The sequence below is a fragment of the Elgaria multicarinata genome, chromosome 16, assembly GCF_023053635.1.
Source record: "Elgaria multicarinata webbii isolate HBS135686 ecotype San Diego chromosome 16, rElgMul1.1.pri, whole genome shotgun sequence".
Taxonomy (NCBI): Eukaryota; Metazoa; Chordata; class Lepidosauria; order Squamata; family Anguidae; genus Elgaria; species Elgaria multicarinata.
The window spans coordinates 28903241-28926021 of NC_086186.1; the positions used below are offsets into that span (position 1 = coordinate 28903241).

General features: G+C 45.7%; 1 protein-coding gene across 2 annotated transcripts in view; it reads left to right on the forward strand.

Moving 5' to 3' along the window:
• Positions 1–22781, forward strand: part of SMAD3 (SMAD family member 3) — a 69684-nt gene that overhangs the window by 41106 nt on the left and 5797 nt on the right. Inside the window, exons 1-7 of one of the 2 annotated variants that reach the window (XM_063142848.1) lie at positions 6563–6587; positions 9874–10067; positions 10240–10374; positions 12169–12243; positions 13240–13290; positions 16872–17084; positions 18682–18819. In XM_063142848.1, the coding sequence (XP_062998918.1) occupies positions 9983–10067; positions 10240–10374; positions 12169–12243; positions 13240–13290; positions 16872–17084; positions 18682–18819 (697 nt within the window). In that variant the 5' untranslated portion in view covers positions 6563–6587; positions 9874–9982. Of the gene's footprint in view, positions 1–6562; positions 6588–9873; positions 10068–10239; positions 10375–12168; positions 12244–13239; positions 13291–16871; positions 17085–18681; positions 18820–22781 lie in introns of those variants that run through there. The other variant, XM_063142846.1, reaches the window with a different exon arrangement.

Below are 22781 nucleotides of genomic sequence, written 5' to 3' on the forward strand. Positions count from 1 at the left end.
ACAAGCCACAGAAGTGCTGGAGAAAGCTTCCTTCCCATCGGCAATGAGGGATGGGGCCAGCAGAATAATGGAGGAAGGGAACTAAATCTCGCCCTTGACTGAACGCTGACTCCTTTCAGGGAGAATTCCTGGGAGCATTCTCACCAGTTGATAAGAACAATAGGTGGATCAGACCAAGGTCACGTCTAGTCCAGCATTCATCCAGCATTCAGTACCTGTGGATGCTCTCTAGTGGAACATGAAGGTTGTGGCCCCATTCCATGTTACGTGTCCCCCCACATCTGATGTATTCTAAGGTGTGGTGCCATTGCTGTACAAGGGGGTGTGATGTTTATGCTCCATGCGTTTGTCTAATCCCCTTTAAAAAAAAAAAGCCCAACTAAACTAATGTCAACATCCACATCTTGCGGCAGTGAATTCCAAATTAATTATTTCACACAACAATGCAGAACTTCATTTTCAGTGGTTAGCTTATCAGTACCGATATTTGAAAGAAGGCAGCTAATTCAAAACCAAATTAATCTTGTTTGCATTCTATTGATTTATTCTCAACAGGGGAAACTGGAAATCGAAATCTTGGCCTTAAGATTCAGTTTATTTGCTCAGTTGTTGTCGAATGCCAGATTCCCTAAACAACGAAAGTCCTGTCTCAGAAGAGTAATATGTCATTTACAGAAGAGATAAATCAGCTCTGAAGTCTAACATTTCTTTGAGCATTTTATTTTGGGTGGTTGAGCAATCATTGCTGATTCTAAAGACATAATCACAACAGGCACTTTGTTCATTGCCCTTTTGCAAAAATCTCCACCTCAGACCTGGAGCTCTGGAAATGTCTTTAAACTTAGAATGTGTCTTTCACTGGGCCTCTGTTGACCAATAAAGTTGTCCCTGGCAGCCAGCCAGAGGAAAAAGAATTTAAAAACCATTCCCACTATTGTTCAAATGACACAATACTGCTTTGCTGTTATCAAGCAAAGTAATGTTTACTAGGATCCCCAATTAATTATTTTAAAGGGTTTTAAATTGGAAACATTAAAGAAAAATTGCTTTGAATTACTTTTTTTTTAAATAAATCATTTTATTTTTATGATGCTTGAAGTTTACAGGAAAACAAACGGACACACTCCTAGGATAAAGGTCTGTGAAGACAGACCATAGCTCAGGGCTAATGCTGCTAGTGTCCATGCTTCTTTGCGTGCAGAAGTTTCTGGGTTCAATTCTGTGCATTTCCAGTTAAAAAGCTAGCAGAGCTGTGAAAGATCTTTCTCTGCTGGTGGTCCAGTACTCTCTCTAGGTGGTCCAGTACTGGACTAGATGGTCTCACTATAAGACAGCTTCAGATATGCTATTTTAGTTATATCAACTGTATGGCACAGCATTTTTGAGACTTGGGAGTGCAGAGTACTGAAAGTTGTGTGTGTTTAATTTTATTGCAATTGGTAATTAAAGTCTTTGGATAACAGTTGTTTCTGGGGCTTCGTTGTTTATTCTAGAAGTGTAAAAAAATGAATTGAGATATATTGCATGAGCTACAGCCATGCACTTTATATTCACTTAATGTTCTTACACGTATTGCTAAGATGACAGAAGACTTAGTGACAGTATATGAAATAAGCAGCAGGTCTGTCTTCTTCCTTTTCTTTCTTTCTACTTCATGTAAGAATTTTTGCGGATTTTTGGGGTGAAGTTAGTAGCGCAGCGCCAATGCAACGTTTTCAGTGGCACATCATAATGTCAATAGAAATATAATTTAGTATTTTGTTCTGAAAAACAAGATGAAGTCCATTCAGCCACTGTTGAGAGAAACTGCTGAGCCAACTAAGATAATCTTTTCTCTAGAGCACAGTGGACATTGTGATGGAAGCAGTGAAAAACTTGGAGTTTTATGCTGCCTTTGACAATTGGCCATAAAAATGTACCTTTGCAGGTAGCTTTCTCTTTTCATCTTGCGTCCTAATTACTGAATTTAGAAAGAAGAAATCTTGGGAATTATGTCCAATCTCAACAATGTGTTTGGGGCTGTGATGGAATGAACAGTGCTCAAGGCAATGAATATGGACCTTGTGCATGCAAAGAAAGAGAGTGATCCATGTCAGCTTAGCATGTCCAAGCTGTAGGGTCTGCCTGTTCCAACCAGTTTGGGGCATATTCTGTGTGGTATCATAAGTAGCAGGTATTGTCCACACCTTACCTTGCCTCAGGTGTGCTCCACCTCCAGGAGATTTATTCACTAAATCTTCACACTTCATGGAAGTGGTACTAACCTGATTGCCTGGTTGGCTCCAGATGTCCAAAAAGGCTAGTCAAAAAGTGTTATAAAAGTTGGCTGCTCCTTTCTTTAAAGCCATAAATGTCTAATGTAAGTAGATGTAGGCTGGTTCCTACCTTTGACGGACTCGTTCACAAAGCTGCCTTTATAGCCATGTTGCTTAACACCAGCAACGCTGGTTTCATGGAAAGTTGACAGGTGCTTGATTTGACTGTGTTGTTTTGTAGTATACAGTACCAATTCTAAATCGAAACCATTTTATCTCTTTACATGCTGGAAGGGGTGCATGCAAAGCACTCATCTCTAATTGCTGCTCAGCGGCTGGTTAATTGAACTGCTTGCCAGGAGTGTCCTTGGTGCTGTAAGAAGAGGGTATAAAATGCCTGATGAGCTTGAAACAAACCGCACTGCAAAGCCAAGAACAGAATGGTCTGCGAATAGCAGAAGTTACGGTATTTGAATAAAGGAAATAACAGCAAGAGCTTTGGACTGTTTCTAGCACACATTGTGTGTGTTTTTGGTTTAGTTTTGTGATTAAAAAAAGAGAAAGAGATGAGTTGGATTATTTTTCTCACGAAGCAGACTTTCGGGGGTACAGTCTCTCTTAGTAAACAGACGTACTGCTGTGGTGAGGGGGAGTGATTGGCTGTCCCATATGTGCAAGCCAGTTGGTTTTGCTGAGGTGTGTGTGTGCGCACACGCGCGTGTCTCTTTCAGAGGGCGAGTGGGTGTCCAAAGCAAAGCCCTTAGTCACAGGAAAATGTGGGGTTTGGAAGAAGAGTTGTATTTGCCTTTACTCCATCACCGCCCCCAAACAACATTTGTGCGTGTCCACTTCTTGCTTCCCACCGTACAGAAAAACACAGTCTGGTCTCTGGCCCAGCAGAGAAGAATGAACACTACGTTTGAAACTGCATGGTGTTGAAATCTCTGGACTGGTTTATGCGTGCTTTTGTGCCTCCTGGTGATTGCAGCATCAAGTGACGAGCAGCATGTGTGAATGTGCTGCCACAGAAGCCAGATTCCAGCTGGACATCAGGAAAAACTTCCTGACTGTTAGAGCAGTGCGACAATGGAATCAGCTACCTAGGGAGGTGGTGGGCTCTCCCACACTAGAGGCCTTCAAGAGGCAGCTGGACAAGCATCTGTCAGGGCTGCTTTAGGGTGGATTCCTACATTGAGCAGGGGGTTGGACTCGATGGCCTTGTAGGCTCCTTCCAACTCTGCTATTCTATGATTCACTCTTGCCTCCAGGGCCCTGCTTCTCAGTGGAGTTGGTTCATGCATTCAGCTACCACTTAGATGCTCGTAACCATTCTTCTGACGTTGAAGGTGTTCGAGATGAGCATGCCTTTTCTGCTCTACTCATGCAGCAAAAGGAAATAGAATTAACGGTGCCATGTCAGACTACAGGTGGAGGGGGGAATGTTCCCTTAAGTTTCCCCTCCTGAAATTATAAATCCCCACAAATAGAAAACTAGCACTTCTTCCTGAGATGCTGGTTTTCTGCCTACTGGAGATTTTTGTGGCAGGAATTTTTCAAAGAACATTTATCGTCCCAAGTGGTATAATCCACTCTGCCCTCTAATTCTGCTACATGATTTAGGTCAGGCCTCTGTTATGCTAAAATTATAGGTGCCCTCGCTCTATTGGGAAAAGTGATAGCTATTTTCCATAAAGGCTGTTGGCAGGATGGACAGATAACTTTGTACGTGGCCCTGTGTTTGAGTGGATGCTGGCAAATGCCATGTTAGAGGAGGTACTTGTAGATAGATTTGATCTGGGTCCTTCCCTTGCATCTTGCAAAATTTAATCCAGTGTGTGCAGTGTCTGGCTCTCACCTTCCTCCTTTGTTTCTTTAATAAGCAACAATGTTCTGTTTAAAGAGTCCTCTGGTATTTGTACTAATGCAGTAGATGTCCATTGCTGTGATATTGGGGTTTTTCATGTAGAACTTGGTGTTTACAGGTGGGGCCTTTGTATCCTGTTGAAGAAGCTGTTCCTTCTGCCACTAGTGGTCCCTTCTGGGAGAGTGTTCTCTCTCTCTTTCCAAAAATTGGATCTCGTGATCTGAATCCTGGCTGTGTGTGTTTTTTCCTCCTCATGTCTCTGTGTGTGATGTCATTTGGATACTGCAATAGGGATTATGAAATCGTTGCTCTAGGATTACTTCGTTTACAAATGATACGTCCAGATCTCCTGGCATTAGAAGTACCTAACAGACCCTTGATGCTAATCTTATCAGTGCTGTGATGTAAAGCAGCCTTCCCCAACCTGATGCTCTCCAGATACGTTGGACTACGGCTCCCATCATCCACCATCCATCACACATAAAACTTGCATTATTTTTGTATGTGTTTTGATTCTAAAATATGGATTTTTGTGGGCATTACAGCATTTGGAGAAGTGCAAAAAGTGAAGGACAGCTATGTTGCTGCAGTCTGTATTTTAGTCTGGGAAGTGCTGATCAGGTCAGTTTACTGTGAATGTAGTGACCTAGAGTGTTGGATTGGGATTGGGAGTTGGAAGGTGTTGGGTTCTTGTCCCCACTCGGCTATAAAGGTGACTTTGGGACAATCACTGACTCTCATCCCAGCCTATCTCACAGGGTTGTTGTGATGATAAAATTGAGAGGAGGAGGAGGAGGAGGATTATGTACGCTGCCTTGGGTTCCTTGGAGGAAAAAAGGTGGGATATAGATGTAATAAAATAACTAAATAAAATGAGCACTGAATGAAATCTAAAAGCCTGGGAGACACAATCACATGATAAACATAATGAACCTCTCTACATGAGATATCTATTGCATGCTCATGATTGGCCACTCACAGACGTTTGTGAGTCGTTTACATGATGTTGTCCACCTCCAGGATGTCTCCTGCACCTTCCCCTAGTAAACTCTCCTTTAAAAAGACAATAAATAATGCACTATTTAAAATTATCGCAAAATATCCCCAGTGTGTAAAGTCAGCAATACGCTATAATGCAGCCACTAGATGGGGCTGTTTTATAGAGCTCTATGGAGTATTGCCCAGAAGAGAAGTTTTCAGTTACAAATCACATGGTTGCCATCTAAAGAAGCTGTAGTAAACACAGAAAAGACCCCACAGGAAGAAAGCCTGGTAAGAATGAGGTTTTTTTCCTTCATGTAGAGATGCTAGTTTTGGTCTGTGCTGAAGGAGGTAGGTGCCTTTTGGCTTTTTTACCTAAATTCCTTTACTGGGTTTTGTGTGTGTCTTGACCTGTGCTTTGTTCGAGAGAAGCAGAAGGGCTCATCTACGTTTGCGTTAAGTTTTAGACGTGCGGTGTTGAAAATAAGATTGCTTTTAAAAACCCTGCATTTCTAGAAAAAGTGGAAATCCAGATGTTTGCAAGTAATCTTTGATATCTATGCATTGTGCAACAATTAACTTTTGCAAATGCGTTATCAAGCCGTTTATCCTTCCCACGCTGTTTGGCGTGCATTCTCTATCTGTTTATGGAACTGGACTTTCTTTCTCTATGGATGGTGAGTCATAATGAAGGAAGTCAGAGCTATAAAACTAACTCAGTTGTCTCTTTGCTGTCCTTTTCACCTTTCTTCCCCCCCCCCCCCCGCAAAAGCACAATCTGTTGCTCTCAAGAGGCATAAACTACTACTCCTCTTCTTCTTCTTTTTCTTCTTCTCTTTTTGTGGAAACTGGGGTGGGGGGTTGTTTTGATTAGTGAAGAGCAAGTCTTTTTGCCATCAGGTGCATCTGACCCATGGGGAAAGTCTGCGAGAGCCTCTCCTGTGATGCAGCATGCGGTTGTGGTGCAGGAAATGATTCATCCCGCACTCGCTCGTTAGCAACTTGATCGAGGTCAGAGAAAACTGGAGGCTGGACAAATGGAAAAGGAGTTGGTTTAGTGCCGTAATAAGTCCTAGTTTTATTGAGGAGATGGAAGATTGTTTTACGTTTTTTGCCATGTCTTTGTGGGGCTTATCCGTTTGCTTTTAATTAGGCCTGGAACTATTTTGGCCAAACATAGTGTGGCATGTTTTGGAATAAAACTGGTTCCAGGGCTAATAAAATACAAACATGTAGGCCACCCTTGAAAATCTTCTCACAGTGGTTACTAGCCCGCCTGCTCACACATGCCTCCGTTTGATGTTTGTGGCACATCAGTTGCCTAAATGAACCCACCTTCCCTACCTGGTCTTATACTTATTATTGTTCAATCCAAATGGAGAGGCGGGTAAGAAATAAATTATTATTATTGTTATTATTGTTATTGTTATTATTAGGAGCAGCCCAGAGTAACCACATGGGGCTCCACCTTCCCAAGTGCGTTGCAGGTGAGCAGGTTTTCCCCGCATCTCCTCGACACATGGGGAGGGGGCATTCAGGGCATTTGGTTGGGTTCAGTTTTAGCTCATGGGAGCAAACATTATTATTATTATTATTATTATTATTATTATTATTTATTTATATAGCACCATCAATGTACATGGTGCTGTACAGATAACACAGTAAATAGCAGGACCCTGCCGCGTAGGCTTACAATCTAATAAGTTGTAGTAAACAATAAAGAGGGAAGGAGAATGCGAACAGGCACAGGGAAGTGTAAACAGGCACCGGGTAGGGTGAAGCTAAACAGTATAGAGTCAGAACAAACTCAATATTTGAAGGCTATAGGGAAAAGAAAAGTTTTTAGCTGAGTTTTAAAAGCAGTGATTGAGTTTGTAGTTCTCAAGTGTTCTGGAAGAGCGTTCCAGGCGTAAGGGGCAGCAGAAGAAAAAGGACGAAGCCGAGTAAGGGAAGTGGAGGTCCTTGGGCAGGCGAGAAGCATGGCATCAGAGGAGCGGAGAGCACGAGCGGGGCAATAGTGTGAGATGAGAGAGGAGAGATAGGCAGGAGCTAGACCGTGAAGAGCTTTGAAGGTCAGCAGGAGAAGTTTATATTGGATTCTGGAGTGAGTTGGAAGCCAATGAAGAGATTTCAGAAGCGGAGTAACATGGTCAGAGCGGCGGGCCAAGAAGATGATCTTAGCGGCAGAGTGGTGGACAGAGACCAGCGGACTGATGTGAGACGAAGGAAGGCCAGAGAGAAGAAGGTTGCAGTAGTCCAACCGAGAGATAACCAGTGCGTGAACATGACTTCCTGCCCTAGGAAATGGCATTTCCCAGCACTGGACAGGAATGGCCAGTGTTGCAACCTTTCATGAGAAGCTTGAACACTGAAACAGGGACGTTGCCAGTCAGCTGTGGGTGTGGGACAGCATCCCAGCTGGCCTGAGTTCCATCCCAGAATATGATGCTGGCAAGCCAGAGACACTGCTTAAGTGGCGGGTAAGGGAACAGCAAAGTAGGGTGCAGTCAAGCCACCGTGTTCGCTTCATGTTGACAACTTATTTCTACTGGTTTTGACCTTGGGGTCTGATGGTTTTTACGGCCACTCAGAACGGCTTTCATCCTGGTCACTTTAATCCTGACCTACCGGGGAAAAGCAGGTGCAACAGAAGTGGTCTTTCTTGCTTGGACCTGCTGTCGGCAGTCTCTTGAATGTGCCTCTTTGAGAGCTATGTGGGTGGTGGCTACTCTCCACTCCTGAAATTCTCTTCTTCATCTCTGCTCTGCTTTAAGCTAAGAGAAGTTCTCTGTCATTACGATCAGTCACGTTGCACTTCTTAAAATGAAAACTGTTATAAAACATTCTGCAAAAGGAGTCTGGTGTTACAGGCACAGTAGGCACTTAAAAGATTTGGTGCCTAGACCCATAGGATGCAAACCTACAGGTAATTTGCAAATAATTACCAGGATGTATTTAAATTTCACAGAAGCCTAAGCCAGCCAATTAATTTCTCATTCAAATCACTTCAAATAAAATAAATTATGCAATTAATTTGCACCCTGCCCCAGATAATTCCCAATCAGTAGCTCCTCAGTGGTATTGGGGGGGGGATGCAAAAAGGACAGTGAAGTGGTAGAGTTTTTCATGAGTCCCCCACACCCTATACACACACCTAAAAAAGCAACTATTGCACCACAAATGAATTTCCAAAAAAATGACTAAGCCATGGTAGTTAAGCATTTTGAACTAAACCTGGCTTAGCGTGCCGTGTGAACCATGGCTTAGTGTGTCACATGAACCATTCCTAACTGTGATGGCTACATAACCATGGTTTAAATGCACTTACTCACCATTTGCTCTAAAGGGTTGCTTGCCTAACCATGGCTTAGCGTGTTGTCTGAACAGGACCAATGAGCTAATCCAAAAGCAAGCCAAGGGGAGTGGGATTTGGTGTGTGTGTGTGTGTGTTTGTGTGTGTGTGTGTGTGTTACACCTGTGGGGAGAGAAGGGTTGACTCTTCCCTCCCCAGATGCAATCCCCCTTGAAAATTGCCCCCTGCGTGTTCTTTAAGCAGAGAGAAAAAGTTCCTGTGGGCTGAGGCCTGACAATGCCCGTGACTACAGGACTCATCGTACTCTTTCTACAGGGAAGAGTTTTACAGCCCCAGCATTCTAGACACAGGAAGTTAAGCTGGCTCATATCCCTATGAATCAAGGAAAATAAATGAGTGCACTGAGAATTTCTAGCCTATAAAATCAGTTGAATAGATTTTAATTTTATATGTTAATTTCTTGGTTGCATTTTATTATTGCGTGGCTCTTTTTGGTGTGGGTTGTAATGCCTTTATTGAGTCCAGTCTTGTATGAAAGTAGTAGCCCGGTAGTCACAGGTGAACAGGGATTGCATGCAGTTGAGTGAGTGGGACTAGCAGAAACGGGATGTACAATTCTACCTCGCTTCTGCGCCCAGCACAGAAACATAACAGGCTGTCAGAGGATGGAAAAACCCCTTCTTCACAGCCATCGTAGAATGAGCTGCCGCAGGAGGGACGGAGCTCACCCCAGAACCGGCTCCAGATTTGAGAGAATTGTGGGCCAGGGGGTGGGGCCCACAATTTTAATTCCCCACTGTGCCCCAGAGGGATGGTCCTAGGGGCATGGTGGCAAACTAAAATGGTGGTTTGACCGAACCAACTAGGAAAAAATGGAAGTGGGCCCTCGGGCATCCATCAGGGCCCTGGCAACTGCCCAAGAATGCCGGGTACTGATGCCAGCCTTGGCTCTATGTTCCTCCCGTCTCTGCTAGTCGGCAACTAACACTTTCTGCAGGCTAGTAACTTCTGTTATTTACAAAGCTGAGTTTATCTGTTCTGCTGCTGCCCAGAGAGAGAACCCCCCTTAAATTTATTTATGGGTGGACGTGTGTGAGAGTTAAGTACATGCGCAGTAAATAACAACCCAATGGCTCAGTAGCTTTTGTTGTTGTTGAGGGGGCAACATCTCACTTCTTTCCCCTTCTTTCTGTGGTACATACCCTACTCAAAGTGAAGCTCTGTCAGCTGTGTTATGGGTTGGATCCTGTTGAAGTGGGTTGTTCCTTGATTTTTAAGAACAACAACATCAGAGAAGCAAATCTTTCTCGTTCTGGTTATTTGGACAGATACGTGACTGTGACTAGCTGAACTTGTTTCAGGGAATCATTTCTCTCTAATTGCCATAAAAGTGTAGGAACTCCAAACCAACCTATTCAGGCTTTTCGTCTTCATTATTATCCTGTGTTTCCAAAATTCAGATCGCTGGATGGGCGGCTGCAGGTGTCCCACCGAAAGGGTCTCCCCCACGTCATCTATTGCCGGCTGTGGCGGTGGCCGGATCTTCATAGCCATCACGAACTACGTGCCATGGAGATGTGTGAATACGCGTTCAACATGAAGAAGGATGAAGTCTGCGTCAATCCGTATCACTATCAAAGAGTGGAAACGCCAGGTACTGCGGGTCCCTGGGAGGCCTTAGGATGGGGCAGGTGGGCTGAGCAGGAGGCTCATTGCTGGGAAATCAGAAGCCCAAAGGATGGAGGGGCAGCCAGGCTTTTTGCCGGACGTTCGGCTCATAGATAGGCTTGTTGCTGATGTCGCTCTTGTTTTTCTTGTCTCTTCAGTATTACCTCCAGTATTGGTTCCAAGGCATGCAGATATCCCAGCTGAATTCCCCCCGCTAGATGACTACAGCCATTCCATTCCAGAGAACACGAACTTCCCAGCAGGCATAGAGCCTCAGAGCAACTACATTCCAGGTATTGTACGACTTCCCCAGAAACGAGTGTTATTGTGTTTTAACCTGTTGGGTACTGTGGTTTTAATTTTTGTGAACCGCCCAGAGAGCTTCGGCTATTGGGCGGTATAGAAATGTAATAAATAAATAAATAAATGGCGACCTTTTCCTTCGTAGTGCCTGCGTGCGTGCGTGCGTGTGGATGGACTAGGTACACTGTTTGCAAATGCCCTTCAATCTTAAGAACGTAAGAGCCCTGCTGAATCAGAACAAGGGTCCATCTAGTCCAGCACTCTGTTCCCACAGTGGCCAACCACCCTCCTGCCCATGTTCCCCAGCAACTGGTGTATGTAGGCATGCTGCCTTGGATACTGGAGGTAGCTCATAGCCATTGATGGCCTCCTCCAGGAATTCATCCATGTTAACCCCCTTTTAAAGCCATCCAAATTGGTGGCCATCACTACATCTTGTGGTAGCAAATTCCATAGTTTAACTACGTGCAGTGTGAAGAAGTACTTCTATCTGTCCTGAATCTCCCACCAATGGGATGACCCCATTGGGTTCTAGTATTATGAGAGAGGGAGAAAAATGTCTCCCTATCCACTTGCTCCACACCATGTAAAATCAGCAACGAAAGCGGTGTTAACAGCAGTACTAATGTGGCGTGCCCCCACCTGGTGACTTCCAGATGTGTTTGAGCTTAAGCTCCCATTGTTCCCAGCCAACATGGCCATTGGGATGATGGGAGTTACAGTCCAACACATCTGGAGGGCATTTTGGTGTGGGGGGAAGGGTGTCACTTCTGGACTTCTTATATGGGCCATCTTCGGTGGGAATTCAACGTTGTGTTTGCCTTTATTTATTTATTTTATTTATTTATTTATTTAAGGATTTTTATGCCGCCATTCAGCCAAAAGGCTCTCATGGCGGCTTACAAAAGTATTTCTTGACACTGAATGAAGGCGCACGGTGAAGGATGGCGTTTGACAAATATACAGATACTCCAATTTGCTTATGTATTTATTTTTAACTTTTATATACCACTTTGTTGGCTAAAAAGCCATTAAGGTGGTGCACTACAATTTATTAAAAACTTCCTTGTTTACCCCGGCTTTTCCCAGCCATGAACTTGCCTACATGTTGCTGTGCTTCTATAACCATGTATTAATTTAAAATCTGCTGTACACCACTTTGGGCTTTATATTCCAAAATAAATATATGTCTAAATGAATGTGCAAATGCACTCCTTGCTACCTGAAGATCCAGGGGCAGCGTAGGATCAAGGAGCACTCCCAAGCTACAGACCTGATCCTTGTGGGGCGGCACAGCCCCAGGTTGAATCCCAAACTCCGAGTCAGGCTTTCTTCTGACCAACACCACCTCCGTCTTATCTGGGTTTAACCTCAACTTCTTCTACCCTATTATCAAACCCAGGCAACCTTTGAGGGTTTTGACTGCTTCCTAAGTGTTAGGTGACAAAGAGCAACAGAGCTGGGTGTTACCAGCATATTGGTGGCACCTTACTCCAAAGCCCCAGAATCTTTCTATGGACAAAGAGAGACAGTGATACCCACAGGACAAGTTTCTTTTTCCAAATCCTGGTCCTTGGTCATGCCTCAGTTGTCTTCTGACATCTGTAAAATGGGAATCAATAGCTCCTTACCTGGCAGTGTTGCTATAAGGGATAAAGCCCCCTTTTTGTGTCTTTCAAGGAAAAAAGGTCTGGCCTGCGGATTTTGATCAAAGTTGTTTATAAACCCCTGGATATTTGCTGGATGTTTTGACAGCTCTTTCCCTCTCCCCCCCACCCCTGCAGAGACACCCCCACCTGGCTATCTGAGCGAGGATGGAGAAACCAGTGACCCTCAGATGAATCATAGTATGGATGCAGGTAGATGACACTGAAAATGACTTTGCAGCATTGATGGAATTGTGTTCATCTCTCGTCTCCTCTTAGCAGATTTACCGCCGCCCCCGGGCTTGAAGACTCAACGGGTACATCCTCTTCTCTCCCAAGGCCTGGCTCTTGCCCGCCCTATACTGACTTTTCTCCACTTGGCTTCTGTCCTTCCTCCTCTTCTGCTCCACATGCCTCTTCTTTCCATTGCAGCTGAAGAGGAAAGCAACAGCAGACACTAAAACCAAAGCCCAGGAAGGGAGAGTTTGGAGGGGAATGGAACAAGTTAACCTGATCCAAATGGCATATTAAGTTTACCATCTCCCTGTGCGTAGCTTAGGCTGAAGAATGCATGTGGGATTCTAAAAGGGGGGATGCTGCATTTATCATCCTTTACCATAATGATACAGGTGGAAGGAGGCAGGCGTGGGATTTTCAGTAGGTCTCATGCGTGGCCTGTACGACACTACATTTTTGGCGTGTATAATTATGGGTAATGTGGTCAATCTCTGAAATGTATATGAGGTCTTTGGGGTGTAATTACTTGCATTGCCATTGGCTTTGAATATACCCTATGTGTGCCCAATCTATTTGCGAAACATATGTCTATTCTTTCTAGCGCTTCGTTGACTCCCAGGATTCCCAACCTTTTTAAAATAAAAAAGTGTTTATAATATAATAAAGTGCAAAATAAAAATGCATAAGAGGAATGGAAAAAGGGATGTACACATGTAACGGATGTGCAGCAGGTATGTTGGGACATGTTACGATGTAAGCTTGACTTCATCATGTCTGAAAATGCTTGGTACATATTTGGAGAGGTTCCTGCCTCTCAGCCGCGGTTTCCAATCTGTACAATGGAAACGCTGAACTTCCTTAAGGGATTGTTGTGGAGATGAACGAGATCTGTCTTCTAAAAGTAATACAGCATGTCACTTTCTCTCATTTAGCAGGTAGCAGCTTACCATAATTGTCCTTTTCTTTCCCTAGGTTCTCCAAATTTATCTCCAAATCCAATGTCCCCTGCACACAATAATCTGGGTAAGGATGATACAATTTGGGGCTCTTTTGACATTTGTATGGTTGGTTCTGTGTGATGATGCTTCAGTAATGGCCTAAGTATTGAATGTGAAGCAGAGGTGGGTAAAGCACGTTCATGGAGATCTCTTAGAAATATGTTTGGGTGCTTTGAAAACATTAATAGCCTAACACAGGTTTTGATACAGAGGGGCTGCTGTTTGTGGTGTGTAGGCTCATCCCACATTTGCCCCAGAAAACAGATTTTTCAGGATTTTGTTTTTTATTGTTTCAAAATCTCACCACACCTGTTTGACTGTGGGACAAAAGCAATCCCACTTCTCGATCCTCCCAGAGTGCAGGACACGGAATAACGGGCTCAAGTTAAAGGAAGCCAGATTCCAGCTGGATATCAGGAAAAACTTCCTGACTGTTAGAGCAGTACGACAATGGAATCAGTTACCTAGGGAGGTTGTGGGCTCTCCCACACTAGAGGCCTTCAAGAGGCAGCTGGACAACCCTCTGTCAGGGATGCTTTAGGGTGGATTCCTGCATTGAGCAGGGGGTTGGACTCCATGGCCTTGTAGGCCCCTTCCAACTCTGCGATTCTATGATTCTATGATCATTTTTTACTTTCCTTAAAACATTTTCTTTCCTCACACTTCCAAGGACAACTGTGTGGCAACAAGGAAGTTCTTGAATGCCTTGTGGGTAACTAAAACAACATCGAGGTTTGTGCCATCTGACGAGTACGTTTATTGTGGCGGATGCTTTCGTGGTCTAGAGTCCACTTCATCAGATGCAACTCTAGTCCATGAAAGTTCATGCCATGACGCATGATGCATGCGTTCGGCTCTTTAAGGTGCCACAAGGCTCTTGGTTGTTTTCGCTGCAGCCACCGAACATTTATTTATTCATTTATTTATTGCATTTCTATACCGCCCAATTAGAGCCTCTTGTGGCGCAGAGTGGTAAGCGGCAGTTACTGCAGCCAAAACTCTCCCCACGGCCTGAGTTCGATCCCAGCGGAAGCTGGTTCTCAGGCAGCCGGCTCAGGTCGACTCAGCCTTCCATCCTTCCGAGGTCGGTAAAATGAGTACCCAGCTAGCTGGGGGAAAGGGAACTGCGGCTGGGGAAGGCAATGGCAAACCACCCCGCTATAAAGTCTGCCAAGAGAACGTCAGCGAAAGCAGGCGTCCCTCTAGGAGTCAGCAATGACTCAGGTGCTTGCACGAGAGATTCCTTTCATTTTCCTATACCACACAATAGCCGGAGCTCTCTGGGCGGTTCACTAAACTCAAGACTAACGTTGCTGCGACTCCTGTGGAAGTTGTGAGTAACTTGGAACTCCTAGAGGTGTTTGTACCTGGGATGTGCCCGTGTCCCCACGAACAACCTGAAATGCGCATGAGCCGTCAGGACTGATTTTGATGGCAAAGAAAATGAACCAGCAACTAAGCCGTAGGAGGGGTGTTTCAACCTTTCAGAATAGGTTAAGACACCACCAAATGATTGGCAGCTGAGAGAAGGGGGCGGGACATCTGGGGGTGGGGGCAGATTGGGGCACAGGCTGGACATTCCCCACCCCTGGCTTAAAACCTGAAATCCACGCGTGGAGATTGCATGGGGATGCAATATATCTGTACTACAATGCAGAAGGAATTTTTGTGGTGGTGAAGCTACTGCCCGTGATTGGCTGAGCAGCTCAGATGTCATGATTGTTCACAGACATTGTAGCTGCTGAGCCACAAAATGCTGAGCCAATAGGATGTCTTTTTGCAAACAGTCCGATTTCTGGGAGAGGAGCGGGGAGGAAATGGTCAATTTGGAGCCATAATGTAGGAACATAAAAAGTTGTCTTATGTCGACACAGATCCTTGGTCCATTTTGCTCAGTGTTGCTTGTAGCAGCCTTACCTAACTGGATGCCCTCCAGATGTGTTGGGACTCTAACCCCGGTCTTCCCCTGCCAGCGGGGCTGGTTGGGAATGATGGGAATTGTTGGCCAACATGTCTGGAGGGCACCAGGTTAGGAAGGTCTGAAAGGGACCTTTCACAGCCCTATCTGGAGAGGTTAGGGGTTGCGCCTGATACTCTCTCAATGCAAATCATGCGCTACAGTTCTCCACCCAAATGTGGGGCGCATTCTTGGTGAACGCAGGAAGCTGCCTCTTTGCAGGTCAGACTCTTTGTTCATCCAGCCCCAATATCAGGTCATCCAGTGAAGCTGAATTCTGGGAGGTTCAGGACAGACAAAAGGAAGTACTTCTTCATACAGCACTTAGTTAAATGGTGGAATTGTGATGGCCGCCAATGTGGACGGCTTTAAAAATGGGAATTAGACGAATCCCTGCAATTTGGCTAGCGGTGGCTCTATATTCTCTCCAGACCAGAGGCAATATGGCTCTCAATTTCAGTGGCTGTGGAATCTGAGTGAGAGGATACCATTGCGTTCATGTTCAGCGCGTGGCTTTCCCATAGGCAATTGGCTGGCCGCTGTGGGAACAGAGTTCTTAGGGCTACTGAGTGGCAGCTGCTCTCCAGGATCCCAGGCAGAGGTGTTTCCAGACAAGGCTTGTAGTGTGCAATTCTAATGCCTTTTTCACATAGTTTTGCAGTGGGTCCAGATGACCTGGTCTGCCAGTTGTAATCGTCCTGTATCTTCGCAACACCTCTTAGGTCCTTTTTCATACTATAGAAAATCCATTCAGGAGGGAGACAGCAGCACAGCAGCACAATCCCTTGGCAGGTGCGGACAGGAAAATGCACCACTGAGGCACGGCTGCCCCTGGGGGAGGTGGATGGTGGTGGTGGGGCATCCTTTCTCTATGGCTTGCCGTGCATTTTTCATTTCAGTGTCCTGCACCCCCAGTCTTTTTCCTTAAATAATTGCTTCCTGGAATGACGTTTCCTCAACCCACACACTTCAATTAGCTATTTAAGTAGTAGATTAATAAATCGGCAGCATTTACTTCTGAGGTGTGCAGAGGTGCAGATTGTGAAACCAACTATGTCAGGTTGTGAAACTGACTAGATGGGTTGTCTGGTTTTATCTGGGTGTGAAAGGACTAGAGATCGAATATTCTCAGGTGAAATGGATGGGAATAAACACCCAATCTGTAGCCATGTTTACAGCTTAGCTGCCATCCTCTTTCCCTGTGCTGCAGGGCTGTTGTTGTTTTCATTGCAATTTGGGCAATTTGAGAGTGATGACCAACGTGGAGGGGATGAAAGGGGAAGGGGGAAATCCCGCCCACACAGCCCCCGTCAAGCTCACCTTGTGGATAAGAACATAGCAAGGTGCACACACCCAAAACCCCACCAGGTGCCAGAGGTCCTCATGGTCAGATGCACTTGTGCTCATAGCTGATAGCAGAAGAGCGGTGATTGGTCTCGCTGGGATCCCTCTCTCTGGAAGCACCCAGAGAGCCTAGCCACCTTAAGGATTAAAGGAACCGTTTGAACAGGCAAGGGAGGCGCATAGCGCTACTTTCTACTTGGAATCTCACTGGAAATCGTTCAAGAGCTTTGGGTGGCAAACACTGCCAAAGAAGGAATACTCTTGTAGCTGGATCTTACTGTTTTCCTCTTCTTTCTCTCCTGCAGACCTGCAACCTGTAACCTACTGTGAACCAGCGTTCTGGTGTTCCATATCCTACTATGAGCTCAACCAGCGAGTTGGGGAGACGTTCCACGCTTCTCAGCCCTCGATGACCGTGGACGGCTTCACCGACCCTTCCAACTCGGAGCGGTTCTGCCTTGGATTGCTGTCAAACGTGAACCGCAATGCAGCGGTGGAACTCACCAGGCGGCACATTGGTAGCATCTGTTGTCTTCTTGTTGGGTTGGGGTTGCCCTGGGCAGTGGGCTCCCCTGTAACGCACTCCAGTAGGGCAGGAGCAGCCCGCCTGTCCTTGAGAGGGCTTCGTAGCTCCTTGGATTAGCTTTGATTATTCAGTTCAATTTTAATCACGTGAAATGGGCTGGTTTTGTTACTTATGTTGTGTACATAGTATGTGGAAATTTAACATTTTGAACACATTTGTTTATTTGTTATGTTTCCATCCCACCTTTCCTCCAAGAAGCCCAGGGCAGTGTACATGATCCTTCTCTTCCTCTCCATTTTATCCTCACAACAACAACTCTGTGGGATGGGGCAGTGACTGGCCCAAAGTCACCCAATGAGCTTCATGGCTGAGTGGTCTCCCAATTGCCTGTCCAGCACTGTAGCTGCTACACCACACTGGCTCTCATGACATTTCTGTAATTCTCAATCTTCTTTGCTCTACAACCCGGATATCTCCATTTATTAGAGCTGGTTCTCTCTCACGAAGCCTCGTGTGGCGCAGAGTGGTAAAGCAGCAGTTTCTGCAGCTGAAACTCTCCCCACGGCCTGAGTTCGATCCCAGCGGAAGCTGGTTCTCAGGCAGCCGGCTCGGGTCGACTCAACCTTCCATCCTCCCGAGGTCGGTAAAATGAGTCCCCAGTTAGCTGGCGGAAAGGTGATAACGGCCGGGGAAGGCAACGGCAAACCACCCCGCTATAAGGCCTGCCAAGAAAAACGTCAGCGAAAGCGGGCGTCCCTCCAAGAGTCAGTAATGACTCAGTGCTTGCACGAGAGGTTACTTTTCTTTCCTTCTCTCTCACAAATAGAGGCTGAATGCCTGACTTTCTTCCATTGGGTCTGCTCAAAAGCTCAATTGCAAGACTACAAATGACTTTGCAAGCCCACCTGTCAAATCTCCTACCAATTCTGAAAGAGTTAAAGCTTTTTATGGAGCTGCGCCTGAGTTATGCTATGATAGGCCAGACTCAGACAACCAGTTTTCTCCCGACAAGCAAATTACTTTTTGGAGACAATGAACTGTGTGGGAACTGAATAGGACGGTGTTGTTAGGAGTCCAACACAAGATTGACCCCGCGACTGCCGTTTTTAGAAAAATGGGCTGTGCTGCAACCGCTGTGAATAGATTTCATCACTTAAGGATCCTTCAGAGAATTGAATTCCTCTCGATTCCTACCCCTGGTGGTTAAAAACAAGATTACTTGCTTTTTGGAAAGCAGTTCGTAGCGTAAGAGAGCCAGAGGCTCAAGTGCTGGATTCCGGCTAGGGAGACTCCGGTCCAAATCATCTCCAGCCATGAAGCTCACTCCGTGACCCTGGGCCAGTCACACTCACAGCCTGAACTACTTCATAGGGTGGCTGTGAAGGTCAATTAAAGAGTGTGTTGCCCTTTGAAGGGAGGGTGGGTTAAAATTGAAATCCTAAGTCAACCATGTCTACAGTGAACTAATGGAAGCCCCAAGGACGCTGGGCCAGCCATTTTAGGGGTGGAGTGAGAGGGATGAGTTCAGCCCGCGTGCCTTGCTGCCTTCGACCGGTTGCCCTGACGCCATTGACTTTGTCTTTTCCTAGGGAGAGGAGTGAGGCTATACTACATCGGAGGGGAGGTCTTTGCCGAGTGCCTTAGCGACAGCGCCATTTTTGTCCAGTCTCCCAACTGCAACCAGCGCTACGGTTGGCATCCAGCCACCGTGTGCAAGATCCCACCAGGTAACTCAGTGTGGCTCCCCTTCTGTTCATTGCTGCATATCTGCGGCCATTTCTTCTGTCCTGGCGAAGGCCCAGGGAGCGGCCTGGGAGAATTGGCTGCTGCAGCGTTTGTTGGATCTTCAGGTGGGACACAACTGTCTGGATGGAAGCTGCCCCGGCGAACTTTCCAGGGGAAAATCAGACTTAAGCAGAAGGGCTTTGGTGCGTTTCCATGATTCTGCACACGCCCAAATTGTGCGATTGGGTGCAGGATTCAGCTTCCCCAAACCTCTCTTTGGCTGTGCTCTCCACTCCTTCAAAACAACGTTCATTGCTCCCCTTCCCTACTGGTCAGACTGAACTACTCTGACAGCCCTGCTTGGTGGAGAAGCAGCGGTTGTTCTTACGTGCCTGTTTGGAACTGAAAAGGGTCTGTTTGCTTGTTCGTTTTGAAAGATGTCAAGCAAAAGATCAACCACACACAAGGCACAGTCTGCGGATTGTCATTCGCTCTCTATACCCTTGGTTACGTCCAGCCCAGTGGGCTCCGAATAAGATGCCTGCAGCTGAGATGCAACATGTTGAACAAGTTGCTAAGTGGCTTGACCAGCCTCAAAATCTTGCTCTCCACCTGAGAGAGGACAAGGCAGCAGAACCGGCTCAGTAGATTTAACCTTGCACAAACGTAATGGCATACAGAACGTCCAAAACGCTCTGGTCTCAACCGTATCATCCCCTTTTCAACAGTAATTGCTGTGACGTGGTGACCTGACTCCTTGTCCAGCTGACCCATAAAATTTTATACCACCCCCCATTCTCCTCCTCCTTCATACCTCTAGTTTCCCTTTTCCTCTCTCTTGTTCTGTTTTGGTCTGCAAATAAAGAAACAGAAGACTGAATATCCAGTAATCCCAGAGAGGACCAAGACTGTAACAACAGAGTCATAATCAAAGTGAATTTTCAAAATCCTCTTTTCTTTCCGATCGTTCTGTACTACCCAACAGGAGAAGATGGCCCACTTTTCAAGCTTTTGTACGAATTTTAATTATAGTTCTTTTCCTTTTAATTATAGTTCTTTTCCTATTATTTATCACTATAGATAATGAAAATCTCAAATGATGCATTTAGGGGCAAAACACACACCTCAGCTTTCATATAGGGAAAAAAACACATTTCTAGTTGTTATGACTGAAGATTGAGAGTGTGTGTAATATCTGGTGAAATCTGAACAGTCAGAAAGGTGGCTGAATAATATTTCTAGCAGGAACAGGGAAAGACTTCAGTTCTCTACATAGTTACTTACGTGCACTACAGTTAGCAGAAGAAATAAGACAGAATAATAATCTTCAGCAACTATGGTAGACAAAGGCCATAGCTAGACGGGCCGATATCTCAGGGCGATTCCTGGGATCATCCCTGTGCATCCACATGACGCACGGGGGATCCCAGGAGCAGGGAGGGATGATTTGAGCCTGCTTTTTCCACGGGCGTCGCAGTTTGTCCCAGCTCCTCATGGTTATTCATGAGGAGCCAGAACCCACACATGGGACACAGAGCTCCTGATTAGCTCTGCGTCCGTGGGGGGTGGGGGGAGTGGGGAAAATTGTTTAAAATAAAAAAAAACTTACCTTTTGCGTACAAGCATTCATGCGCTCTTCTTCTTTAACAAAAAAAAAAAAACCCAAAATGGCGGGTGTGATGTCCTCTCCTTCCGAAGTCGTCATGCGCAGCGTGTAAACGGGGAGATCTTGCGAGAGAAATATCGTGAGATCTTCACCCCTCCGTCACGCTAGACCAGATAGGTCTAGTTGAGGCCTAAATCATGCAGTTTTTCAGTGGCAGGGGCAGTCTTTATGCACGGGGGCCCTTAACCTTAATCTCAAAGTCCTTCTGTGTCTCAGTTCAGACAACACATTAGTCAACGCAGTGTGAAAACTCCACTCAACGGTTGTGTTTTTAGGAGGTTCTCCCCACACAACATGTTCTAACTCCACCGTTGTGTGACTGTGGGCTCCCATGGAGTTGGGTAAAAGTCAACGGGATGTTTGATTGACGGTTCCTCCACCCTGTCTCCTCACCCAGCCCTCCTGATGGTATCCCATCAGCCATTGCTGCAAAAAAAAAAAATCCCTAGAGCGGCACTTGCTCCTTTCGCTGCTCTTGCCAGGGAACTCTGTAGCCAGTGAGAAAAGGCAACGCAACGGAAAACTCTATGGAGCCCTCTACACATCACACAACGGTTGTGCAGGAACTCTCCCCTGCGCAGCATGGATATTCTGCATGGAGTGTTTTCCAAAAATAAACCTCCACCCTGGGGTGGAGTTTTCCCTCCAGACAACACATTTCTCAACGGTGGTGTAAAAACTCCACTGTAGAGTTGTTCTAAAACCACTATTGAGAAACATGTTGTCTGAACTGAGCCTGTGTGTCTTCATTTCAGAAAGGACCGGCAGCGGGATATGTTTTATTTCATTTTTGTTCTAAGGTACATAAAGACTTTAACATATAACCAAGCATCAAAAGTACATAGTATGCACAGCTTGCCTTACAGATATCTTAGGAGATACGGGAGACTTTGAGATGAAATCTATAATTATGAAATAAGCTTCACCATCTATTACTACCAGTAACATCCCTGTATTTCAGTTTCCAGTCTTCCTAGCTATTATTCCCTTCCAGAAATATGACTGAGGATTTGGTGGAAGCCGGTCGGCAGAGCATGTATTAGCACAATACATGAAGGGAAGCCACGTTTCCATTCAGTGTCCTTTTTCATTATTCCTCTGATTAACCTATGATGCTATGTTAACTTCTCAGCTAAAATTACTGTCCAAATTATTAAAAGCCATCCACTCGCTGCAAATCTTTGACTCGTTTTCCAACACGGAGGTGTTTTCTTCCTTGCCCCTGCTAATAGCAACAAAATTAGGTCCTTATGCAATAACTGTTTCTGTGCGTCATCAAAAATAGATAATGGGCTAACAGTGTTCTAGTGTATATTGTTTGTAGGGTTTATCTGTGATACTTAATTGAAAACAGAGGTCTGGAATACTTCAACATATTCACATGTGCCAGGGAGGGATACTTTTTTAGATCTAGGAACTGAGCTTTCCTTTTCAGTTGCCATCTAACCCTGCTGTCAGAAAAGACGCAGGGGCTTCCAAGTGTGACCCTGGGCTCATGCCTACATCAGCAGCTTCTCACATGCCAGGTTTCAGAGTTCATCTGGTTGGGGTTGAGGAGTCTGAGGGAAGCATGGCCACACTGGGACGCATTTGACAGCCGGGAGCGTTTGTTTTTCTACCTCCTTGCACTCCAAAACAGCTGTGAATATATATATATATGTGTGTGTGTGTGTGTGTGTGTGTGTGTGTGTGTGTGTGTGTCCTTTTAGCTTGCGGCTGGGCCCATGCATGGGAAACTTGGGCTTGAAAGGAGGAGTTCCTTCAACCGTTGAGCGAGTAATAAGAGTGCATAGGGGGTTGGAAACGGAGGCATTCCGTAGAGTGGTTTGCCCACCCGAACTGTGTGTGTGTTGTTTTCATCCCCCTCCTGCACAATGCTCAGAGAGCTCCCCTGGTCCCTGCCACCCCAAGTCTCTCGCTGGAGATGGGAGCAGATGAGATTGATCCCTGGGGTCAGACCTTGGTTTTAATTTGCAGCATTACCTACCTGGTAGTGGACATGACTGTTAGAGCAGTACGATAATGGAACCAGTTACCTAGGGAGGTTGTGGGCTGTCTCACCCTAGAGGCAGCTGGGCAACCATCTGTCAGGGATGCTTTAGGGTGGATTCCTGCATTGAGCAGGGCTTTGGACTCAATGGCCTTTTAGGCCCCTTTCAACTCTACTATTCTATGATTCTATGTGGAGAGGTGTTCTTGGTGGCTTCCCCACAGCTGCAGCAGGCCTTCCATTCACCCTTTATATTTTCTGTCTCCGGGGAACCATTTTGACATCAGCTTGTCTTTCCTGATAAACCT